We start from the raw sequence: 12345 nt of genomic DNA, 5'->3' as shown, positions 1-12345 counted from the left end.
AGATCATATTTGAGGCACTTTGGAGCCAAAATAAAGTTCAATCTGTGTCACTTGAAGGCAAAAAAGTCAGATTTGGTGTGCAGTGTAAACAGGGCCTTATTGCTTCTATTATTTCCAAGACTTCTATTACTGTAATAACTCTATTATTGCTTTGCGTGTCTTGCAGCATCCGGTGTTGGATGAGCCAATAGCGGAGGCCGTGTGCATCGTGGCGGACACAGACAAATGGACGGTGCAGGTGGCCAGCAGTCAGAGGCGAGCGACAGACGCCAGCAAGTTGGGGAAGGAAGTCCTGGTGTCCAACTTGGTGTCCAACTTACTGCAGTCCACTCACCTGCTCTACAAACTCAACATGTCACCCAACTTTGTACGTTACACTTTTACGTCTTACACATTTACATTTACACATTTGCATTATACACATTTAAACGTTACACGTAATACACTTACATTTTATACATTTATACATGACACATTTGCATTTTATATATTTGCACATCATAAATATGCATTTTATATATTTACACATCACATATTTGCATTTTACACATAAACGGTAAATTTTATACATTTACATGTCACACATTGGCATTTTACACATTTAAACGTTACACGTTATACATAGACATTTATACGTTACACATTTACATTTTACACATTCACACGTTGCACATTTAACATGTTACACATTTATATTTTAAACATTCGGGTGTAACACATTTACATTTTAAACATTCACATAACTTTTACTTTAAACATTACCTATTTGCATTTTAAACATTCGCATGTAACACATTTACATTTTAAACATTACACATTTACATTGTACATGTGACACATTTACATTTTACACGTTACATATTTACATGTTACATGTTACACACTTACATTTTACATGTTACACATTTAAATTTTACACATTTACATTTTACACGTTACGTACATATTTACATGTTACACACTTACATTTTACACGTTACACATTTACATTTTACACGTTACGTACATATTTACATGTTACACACTTACATTTTACACGTTACACATTTACATTTTACACGTTACATATTTACATGTTACACACTTACATTTTAGACATTCAGACCTTAAACATTTACATTTTACACGTTACATATTTACATTTTACACGTTACACATTTACATTTCACACATTCAGACCTTACACATTAACATGTTACATTTTACACAGTACACATTTGCATGTTACATATTTACACGTACATTTACATTTGTACGTTACACATTTACATGTTAACACTTTCACACGTTGCACATTTACATTTAACACGTTACACATTTACATTTTAAACATTCGCATGTAATACATTTACATTTTAAACAGTACACATTTACATTTTAAACATTCACATGTAACACATTTACACTTTAAACATGACCTATTTACATTTTAAACATTCGCATGTAACACATTTACATTTTACACGTTACACATTTACATTTTACACATTCAGACCTTACACATTACATTTTACACAGTACACATTTACATGTTACACATTTACACGTTACGCATTTACATTTCACACGTTTCTCATTTACACGAACATTTACATTTATATGTTACCCATTTACATTTTACACATTTACACGTTGCACATTTACATTTAACACGTTACACATTTACATTTTAAACAGTACACATTTACATTTTAAACATGCACATGTAACACATTTACATTTTAAACATTCACATGTAACACATTTACATTTTACACGTTACACATTTACATTTTACACATTCACACCTTACACATTAACATGTTACATTTTACACAGTACACATTTACATGTTACATATTTACACGTACATTTACATATATACGTTACACATTTACATGTTAACACATTCACACGTTGCACATTTACATTTAACACATTACACATTTACATTTTAAACATTCGCATGTAACACATTTACATTTTAAACAGTACACATTTACATTTTACATGTTACACGTTGCACACTTACATTTTACACGTTACATATTTACATGTTACACATTACACACTTACATTTTACATGTTACACGTTACACATTTACATTTTACACGTTACATATTTACATGTTACACGTTGCACACTTACATTTTACACATTTACATATTACACATTTACATATTACATATTTATATTTTACACATTAAACATTTACATGTTACAAGTTAATCATTTACATTTTACACATTTACATGTTACACGTTACAAATTTACATGTTGCAAGTTACACATTTACATTTTACATGTTAATCATTTACATTTTACACATTGACATGTTACATATTTACATTTTAGACATTCATACATTACACATTTACATGTTACACGTTACACATTTACATGTTACATATTTACATTTTAGACATTCATACGTTACACATTTACATGTTACACGTTGCACATTTACATGTTACGTATTTAAATTTTAGACATCTATACGTTATACATTTACATGTTACACAATACACATTCACATTTTACACGTTACACATTTACATGTTACACATTACACATTTACATGTTACATATTTACATTTTACACATTCACATGTTATACATTTACATGTTACACGTTACACATTTACATGTTACATATTTAAATTTTAGACATCCATACGTTATACATTTACATGTTACACAATACACATTTACATTTTACACGTTACAAATGTACATGTTGCAAGTTACACATTTACATTTTACATGTTAATCATTTACATTTTACACATTGACATGTTACATATTTACATTTTAGACATTCATACATTACACATTTACATGTTACATGTTACATATTTACATTTTAGACATTCATACATTACACATTTACATGTTACACGTTACACATTTACATGTTACATATTTACATTTTAGACATTCATACATTACACATTTACATGTTACACGTTACACATTTACATGTTACATATTTACATTTTAAACATTCATACGTTACACATTTACATGTTACACGTTGCACATTTATATGTTACATATTTAAATTTTAGACATCTATACGTTATACATTTACATGTTACACAATACACATTTACATTTTACACGTTACACATTATACATTTACATGTTACATATTTACATTTTACACATTCACATGTTATACATTTACATGTTAGACGTTACACATTTACATGTTACATATTTAAATTTTAGACATCCATACGTTATACATTTACATGTTACACAATACACATTTACATTTTACACGTTACACATTTACATGTTACACATTACACATTTACATGTTACATATTTACATTTTACACATTCACACGTTAAACATTTACATGTTACACATTTACATTTTACACATTTACTTTTTATACGTTACACATTTACATGTTACACATTTACATATTACATATTTATATTTTACACATTAAACATTTACATATTACAAGTTACACATTTATATTTTACATGTTAATCATTTACATTTTACACATTTACATGTTACATATTTACATTTTAGACATTCATACATTACACATTTACATGTTACACGTTACACATTTACTTGTTACATATTTACCTTTTAGACATACATACGTTACACATTTACATGTTACAAGTTACACATTTACATGTTACATATTTACCTTTTAGACATTCACATGTTACACATTTACATTTCACACGTTAGACACGTTCTTTACACGTTAGACAATTTGCATTTAACATGTACATGTTACACATGTATATGTTTACATACTACACGTTACACATTTACACGTTTCACTATGCACATGACTTCTTACACATTTACATGACACAACTTATCACTGCCACATAAGCGCGTGTGCGTGTGCGTGTGCGTGTGCGTGTGCGTGTGCGTGTGCGTGTGCGTGTGTGTGTGTGTGTGTGTGTCCTGGCTTCTCAGTACAAAATGTCCTCTAAGCGCTAAGCATGCATGTGTTGTCGGAGTATTTACAAAAAAATATATATAAAAAAATGAAGTGTTGTAGCGCTACAGACTTTTCACGTCTGACTTACATTTTGTCTTTAGTGCATCATGCATCTTGAGGACCGCCTGCAGGAAATCTACTTCAAGAGCAGGATGCTGGCCGAGTACCTAAAGGGCCAGAAGAGAGTCCACGTCAAAGAACTGGGCATGATTTTAGGGTGAGCACATGAAACAAACAATGCTTGTGTTATTGTTATATAGTGTCTCTCTCTCTCTCTCTGGCTACCACTCCAATTCCAACTCCGTGTCTCATCCCGGCTGCTGCTAATAAAGGCGACAGGTGATTAGATAACATGGCCCACCCGGGCCATCCACTCACCTGTCGCTGTCTTCGAGGCCGGTCCTGGCACACCCCGTTCCGAGGCAGGCCCGCAGGCCACGCCCCCCTCCACAATTGTATTGTTACGAGTGTATTGTTAATATTGTGTTCTTTATCTGTCTTGTCAGCATTGAATCCAGCGACCTCCCCCTGCTGGCGGCCGTGGCCAGCACGCACTCTCCCTACGTGGCCCAGATCTTACTGTGAAAAGCAGTCGAAAAGGTTTTTTAAGGACCTCCGGCAGGCCTCCCTGCTGCTGCTGCTACGCGGTGCAGTGCCGACTTTGCACCACTGGAGGGTGCTAGTGAGCACAGTTTGAATGTGTTGGAACACCAAGCCAAAGACTCCACGGACTTTAACATGCCAAGAGAAGACACTTTTCACACATTTTCTGTATCATGATTTTTTTGTTGTTGTTGTCTTTTGTACAATCTCAAAGTTAGTCTGAGTGTTTAAGGAGGATTACTTAGTTGTTTACAAGATAAATGTCACCATTTTTCTTACTCAAACTTTCATTTTGGCCAATTTATGATTGATTTTCCGGAAATTTGTAGTAAAACTACCTCACAAATTTTAATGGGGTGTTTTAATTTATTTTTATTTTTTTTAAAAAGGGATTTTTTTTTAACCTTTTCAAATCACAAGAATGTAATTTCACTCTGCTGTTTTTTTTTCCTTTCCTACCATCAATTTTTACAAATATGTTGTTTGTGCCTCGGAAGAGTCCTAAAAATGCTGAATATTTGAAAAACTTTTTGCCTGCGAGGAGCGGTGTGCAGGAATGCATTTTGTACCTTTTTGTTTTTGTTTTTTTTCAAGCTGCGGCCGTGCCAAATCGACGAATGATTTCCAGTTCATCAAGCCCCATTGGATGTTGGACAAATATATTGTAAAAAGCCGAGAATGTCTCAGTCACGCCCAGATGATTGGTAGATTTTCACGTTTTTTGATGCATCAGCAATATTTCATCAGTTATTAATTCCGCTTACAGGTGCAAACAACGTTTCCGTTCTTTTCCTGGCAGCCAAGTCTTCATTGAAAACAACATCAAGGCAGCTGCTCACTCAAATTGTAATATTAATATTCACCGCTTTTTTGTGTTTGTTTTGTTCCGTTTTAAAGCCTCCATTTCGGTTTGTGTATTCGGCTCATTTTTGCCGACTGTACGATTTCTTTTCCATGTATTTATACGTAAGGATTTTCAAGAATATGTCTCCTGGAAATGATTTTTTTCCCAATTTTCTGGGATTTTTGTGCAATAAAGATGAAGATATTTGAACGACAGATGCCTCCTCAATCACATTTATTTGCAATTGGGGGAAAAAAAGCACCAAGGATTCCTGGGGTGAAGATTAAATTCAGAATCGATTCCTGATTCCACACGATTTTGGTAATATATTATTTGCTATATAAATGATAATACAACCAACAGGTTACAAAAGCTCCTCCTTGCTGCTGATTTATGACTTAAACGCGCAATGTTGGCCTAAAAACGTATTTTTTTAAATTATATTTACAAAAATCATAAAATTCCAATCAAATAAAATATAGCAACTCTCGCCCAATTTAGGATAGACGTTTCCAAAGCAATTGAGAAGACATACAAATACGACACGTATTAAATACATACAAGAAAATGAAAAACAAAAATGTATAAAGCAGTATCAACTGTATCAATAATAAAATCAATAATAGTTTTTTAATGGTTTAATCCAAAACTTGATTCTTAAAAAAGCTTTGCAAATAGAAAAGTGTGTGTATGTATATATATATATATATATATATATATATATATATATATATATATGTGTATATATGTGTATATATATATATGTATATATGTGTATATATATATATGTGTATATATATATATGTGTATGTATATATATATATATATATATAATGTGTGTATATATATATATATATGTATATGTATATATATATATGTATATACATATATATGTGTGTATAAATATATATGTGTGTATATATATATATATATATATATATATATATATGTGTGTGTGTATATATATATATATATATAGTATATATACACACACACAACATATATATATAAATACGTATATAGACATATACAGTATATAAAGAAATATATACACACACATATACATATATATACACATGTATATATATAGTATATATATACATATGTGTATATATGTATGTATATGTGTGTGTATGTATTTCTTTATATACTGTATACATATATATAAATATATATATATACATATGTTATATATATATGTGTGTGTGTATATATATATATATATATATATATATATATATATATATATATATATATATATATATACACACACACACACTTTTTATTTTATTTTATTTTTGTATATATATATCAGTGACGTGCGGTGAGGTTGATGGCTGGTGAGGCACTGACTTCATCACAGTCAGATTTACAGACATATGAACCCTAAAGAGTATCTTATTCACCATTTGATTGGCAGCATTTAACGGGTTATGTTTAAAAGCTCATACCAGCATTCTTCCCTGCTTGGCACTCAGCATCAAGGGTTGGAATTGGGGGTTAAATCACCAAAAATTATTCCCAGGCGCGGCGCCGCTGCTGCCCACTGCTCCCCTCACCTCCCAGGGGATGAATAAGGGGATGGGTCAAATGCAGAGGACAAATTTCATTACACCTAGTGTGTGTGCGACAATCATTGGTACGTTAACTTAACTTTAACTTTACACATACAAACTGTAGCACACAAAAAAGCACATTTAAAAGGAAAAAAACGTTATTATGGTCTTACCTTTACTTATAAATGAAGTCCATGCGCCGCTGTTGTGCTGGATTAATGCACCCCCTGACGGGAGTGTTATATCAACTAAAGCCCTCACTTAAACTTTCCACGTGCAAGATTGAATCTATTTAAAAAAGTGTAACCGAGGGTTTATAAATGTCGCCTATACTGTATGAAACTACAAAATAACAAACACGGAGGCTCCAGTTTACACGAGGACCACTTTATTTACCTTCTTTCAAAAACCTCCGCTCCACTCCGTGTCATCACTTCCGCTCTTAGCGCCTTCAAAATAAGAGCTCAAGGCATATACTGTATAACAGCGCATAACAGAAACTTAACATCACAAAGAGGAAAGCCCATGAAAATAGGTTACAAAAGTTATTTAATAAGAAGCCAAAAAGTGCAAAAACAATAATGTTCGTGTTGGAGGAGTTGTGAATTAGGTACACCTGCAGTCTGCAGGTGTACCTAATGTTGTGGCCCTGCAGTCATTCACAACTCCTCCAACACGAACATTATTGTTTTTGCACTTTTTGGCTTCTTATGAAATAACTTTTTTAAATAGATTCAATTTTGCACGTGGAAAGTTTAAGTGTGGGCTTTAGTTGACATAACACTCCCGTCAGGGGGTGCATTCTACGGCGGGGGTGCATGAGGCGGGATTACTGCAAGCCTCAGCCACTGCGTCTTTTGCAGCCGTTTTATGATCGCTCAGCACAAGAAATACGTTACACACATACAGTTGTTGACAAAATACACTTTACATTATATACCTCAGCTAACTAAACTATGGAAATGTATAATATAATTCATATAGCAATACAGTCTCACTGCACAGCAGGCCAGCAGTTAGCCGAGTCCGCAATCCATGTTGAGGCACTGAGTGACGTGCCTCAAGTGGCTGCTGTTCACCGCACCGTCTCTTCTCAGTATTTGAACAGCAAATGTGAAAATTCAGCGATTTTGAATAAAAATAATCTAAAACTGGTGAAGTTAAATGGAAAATAACTTTATAGTATAAGCACTGGATGCATATAACAATTTAATTAATTTTTTTTTCTTTTTACATTTTTTTTCTTTCCATGATGGCACGTGAGGCCCCTGCCTCACCTGCCTCTAGTGACTGCACGTCACTGATAGATATATATATATATATATATATATATATATATATATGTATATATATATGTGTAATGGATTCTGGAAAATTGTGATTCGATTTAGAGTCGGAATAAATAGAAATCGTGATTAAATGTATTTTTTTTAGCACCTCCTAACTTCTTCTTTTTTTTACAATTATCTTAAAAAATAGTACAACCCAATCATTAGGCATATGTTAAAATAGCTGGTGTTATTGTACAATTTATTTGTAAACAACACATATTTAAAAGCGTCATGACTTTAGAATAGTGTGAATGTGTGTGTTTATCATTGTTATTTGAATTCATGTGCAAATATAAACTGAATATAACTTACATCAGTACTTTTGAAATAGTGAAAAAAGTATTTAAAAAAACAAAACAAAACATTTGTTTATCAATTTTTGACATATACAGTCCAGAAATACAATTAAACACATGCTAAAAGTTCTTGTTTACCCCCAAACAAGTAACCCACAAAATGTTTGTAAAAAATAAAAATACATAAATAAAAATGTGAAAATAGTATTTTAATGAAATGTAGAAACAACTATTATTATTATGAATTATATTATTGGTGTGCTTGTTGGCTGAATGGTTCACGCACCCGGATGTCACTACAACGCCGCCCCCACCGGCGGCACAGCACGTAGCGCAAAACGACCGCCGCTGGCCCCCAGTTATGCAATCCATGACAAGGAGTGCCCTGCTTTGCAAGTTTAAGTGTTTCAAATATGCCTCCCTAAACATAATATTCTTGACAATTTCATCTCTTTTTTTTTTTTAAATCCACGAACGTTTAAAAAAGCTAGTTTGTGTCAAAAGTGATAAAAAAGGTGATGCGCTACTGAAAGTGTCAGAAGCCAGGGTGGCATTGAGGGACTCTATAAAATGTACGTACTTTTTAATACTTCCAGTTTAAAGCGTGTATAAGTGTCAGTATAAACTGATGTGGTTTGTTTGTACGTTATCTTTTATCGTTCAGAATTCAGTACAAACGTGAAATTAAGCTGAAATTGTGTTAGCGGATTAAGCGGAAAGCCAAACACTGCTTAGAAGGATAATGTCCCAGGTTTCATGAAGGCAGCGTTAGTGTACTGGCAAACAGATGTCAACTCTTTACATTCGCTGCTTTTTTTTTTTTTTTCAACCGAGGAGGAGGAACTTAAAGCCCAATTTCAACATGGACACCTCTTCTCCGAGCGAGGATGTACGGCGTTCGTGACAAACAACCGCCGGGATACAACTTTTTGTTGTCACTTTTAAACCATTGTCGCTGTTCTCCTGCCACGCTTTAGCCGAAAAAGAAGTTTTTTTTTGTAAGTGTGCGGTTGTTCTCCGCGCAGGCGCAGCCCGGCGTGTCAGGGAGTCAACTCCAAACTCCTCCATTCGTGCGAAAATGGGACTCCGCGGGCGTGTAATGACGTCTAAAGTTTAAAGTTTGTCTCGGGAGGAAAGGGGAAAGTCCTTCCCGGTTGGAATTTTGACGTTATGAAAATGACGGGAGCTATGGAAACGTCTTTCAATCTGGCACTGAGGAAGCCGCCCTCCCTGCGGACGGCAGAGGTACGTAAAACCATCGCGCCTGTAATTAGCTAATTTGAGCTAACATTTGGTTGTAAACAAAACTTTCACTGCAAAAGTCTTTTTTTTTAACTGCACTAACCTCATAGTTTGCGTCCATGAAATCGTGATAACACATTCTAGCAGTCTATTGAGTGTCTTTTCTCTCATGGTCAAATATTACATTATTTACACATAATAATATGTAAACATTGCCACAAAGTGTCTCTCCTGACATTTCAGATTATTTACTTTGATTACATTAGCTCAAATGTATGTATATATACAGTATATGTGTGTATTTATGTAAATGTGTATGTGTGTGTGTGTATATATATATATATTTTTTTGTGTGTGTGTATATCTATATGTATGTATGTATATATATATATATATATATATATATATATATATATATATATATATATATATATATATGTGTATATATATATATGTATATCTATACGTATGTATGTATAAATGTGTGTATTTATGTATATGTGTATGTGTGTGTATATATATATATATATATTTTTGTGTGTGTGTATATCTATATGTATGTATATATATATATATATATGTATATATATATGTATATCTATACGTATGTATGTATAAATGTGTGTATTTATGTATATGTATGTATATGTGTATGTGTACATGTATATATATATTTATAAATGTTTCTCTCTCTATATATGTATGTATATATATATGTATATCTCTATACATGTATGTATATATATACACACACACATGTGACATTTCAGATTATTTATTTTGATTACATTAGCTCAAATGTATGTATATATATATATATATATATATGTATATGTATGAGTGTATTTTTGTTCGTGTATATATATTTTTGTGTGTGTACATCTATATGTATGTATATGTGCATGTGTATATGTATATATATATTTATAAATGTTTCTCTCTCTATATATGTATGAATATATATGTATATCTCTATATATGTATGTATATATACACACACACACACATGTGACATTTCAGATTATTTATTTTGATTACATTAGCTCAAATGTATGTATATATATATATATATATATATATATATATATATATATATATATGAGTGTATTTTTGTATGTGTATATATACTTTTTTGTGTGTGTACATCTATATGTATGTGTATGTGTATATGTATATATATATTTATATATGTATCTCTCTCTATATATGTATGTATGTATAAGTATATCTCTATATATGTGTATATATATATATATATATATATATATATATATATATATATAAACACACACACACACGTGACATTTCAGATTATTTATTTTGATTACATTAGCTCAAATGTATATATATATATATATATATATATATATATATATATATATATATATGAATGTGTATATATATATTTTTAATGTGTTTTGTGTTTATATGTATGTATATATGTATTTGTGTATATCTGTACGTATGTATATATGTGTGTATTAATGTGTATGTGTATATAGTTGAGTTGAGTTTGAGTTTATTTGGAACATGCAAGCATACAACATGATACATCACAATTTCCAGTTTCTCTTTTCAACATGTTCGAAAAGGAGTAGGAAGAAGCAGAGCTTATTTAATCCTACCCCTTTTCTTTTACATAACAGTTGCTAAAACTTTTGTTCACTTCCTGTTCTCAATTTATTCACAATATACTCCATAAGTAATCACAATAAAAGTAAATAAGTAAATAATAATTGGTGAAGTAAGTTGTATTTCATATGATGAGATAAGTAAGATTATTTTGAGAATGAAATACATTGAGAATGTTTATTGTGGTTCTTCTTCTTTGTACTTTGTAAACATTTTAAGTTTGAAGAGTTTCTTGAAGTGGATCATATTTGTACATTGTTTGATTTATTTGCTTAATCCAGTCCATCATTTAATTCCACATACTGATACACTGAAGGTCTTAAGTGTTGTACGTGCATAATGTTTTAAATTACATTTTTCTCTAAGATTATATTTCTCCTCTTTTTTTGAGAAGAATTGTTGTATATTCTTGGGTAGCAGGTTATAGTTTGCTTTGTGTATAATTTTAGCTGTTTGCAAATTCACAATGTCGTGGAATTTCAGTATCTTTGATTCAATAAATAAAGGCTTTGTATGTTTCTCTATATCCAACATTATGTATTATTCTAACTGATCTTTTTTGTTACACCGTTAGTGAATTAGGTGTACTTTTGTAGTTATTTCCCCATATTTCTACACAATAACTCAGATATGGTAACACTAGTGAGCAGTAGAGAATATGAAGGGATTTTTGGTCTAGAACATGTTTTGCTTTATTCATTATTGATGTGTTTCTTGCTACTTTATGTTGTATATTTTTTACATGACATTTCCAGTTCAATTTGCTGCTATGAAGCACTGCCAGCCGTCCATCACCCCGAAGGGGAATCAAGCGGTGGTGAAGGCGTGGGGTGGGGGAGGGTGTGTGTGTGTATATATGCCCATTGTCTTGGGTGTGT

The 12345-nt window shown here is 31.8% G+C and overlaps 2 protein-coding genes across 5 annotated transcripts in view; both read left to right on the top strand.

The window, feature by feature from the left end:
• Window positions 1–5625, top strand: part of fnip1 (folliculin interacting protein 1) — a 138161-nt gene extending 132536 nt beyond the window's left edge. For both annotated transcript variants that reach the window (XM_061934209.1, XM_061934201.1), the window contains 3 exons: window positions 167–367; window positions 4065–4180; window positions 4470–5625. In XM_061934209.1, coding sequence (XP_061790193.1) covers window positions 167–367; window positions 4065–4180; window positions 4470–4548 — 396 coding nt within the window. In that variant the 3' untranslated portion in view covers window positions 4549–5625. The remainder of the gene's footprint in view (window positions 1–166; window positions 368–4064; window positions 4181–4469) is intronic.
• A 3811-nt stretch (window positions 5626–9436) lies between these two features.
• The window catches only part of rapgef6 (Rap guanine nucleotide exchange factor (GEF) 6), a 309254-nt gene continuing 306345 nt past the window's right edge, over window positions 9437–12345 (top strand). For all 3 annotated transcript variants that reach the window (XM_061934173.1, XM_061934172.1, XM_061934171.1), the window contains exon 1: window positions 9437–9838. In XM_061934173.1, coding sequence (XP_061790157.1) covers window positions 9764–9838 — 75 coding nt within the window. In that variant the 5' untranslated portion in view covers window positions 9437–9763. The remainder of the gene's footprint in view (window positions 9839–12345) is intronic.

This window comes from Nerophis lumbriciformis, linkage group LG03, assembly GCF_033978685.3.
Source record: "Nerophis lumbriciformis linkage group LG03, RoL_Nlum_v2.1, whole genome shotgun sequence".
Taxonomy (NCBI): domain Eukaryota; kingdom Metazoa; phylum Chordata; class Actinopteri; order Syngnathiformes; family Syngnathidae; genus Nerophis; species Nerophis lumbriciformis.
The sequence above is the reverse complement of the archived record's forward strand: the minus strand, read 5'-3'. Positions and strand labels throughout refer to the sequence as shown.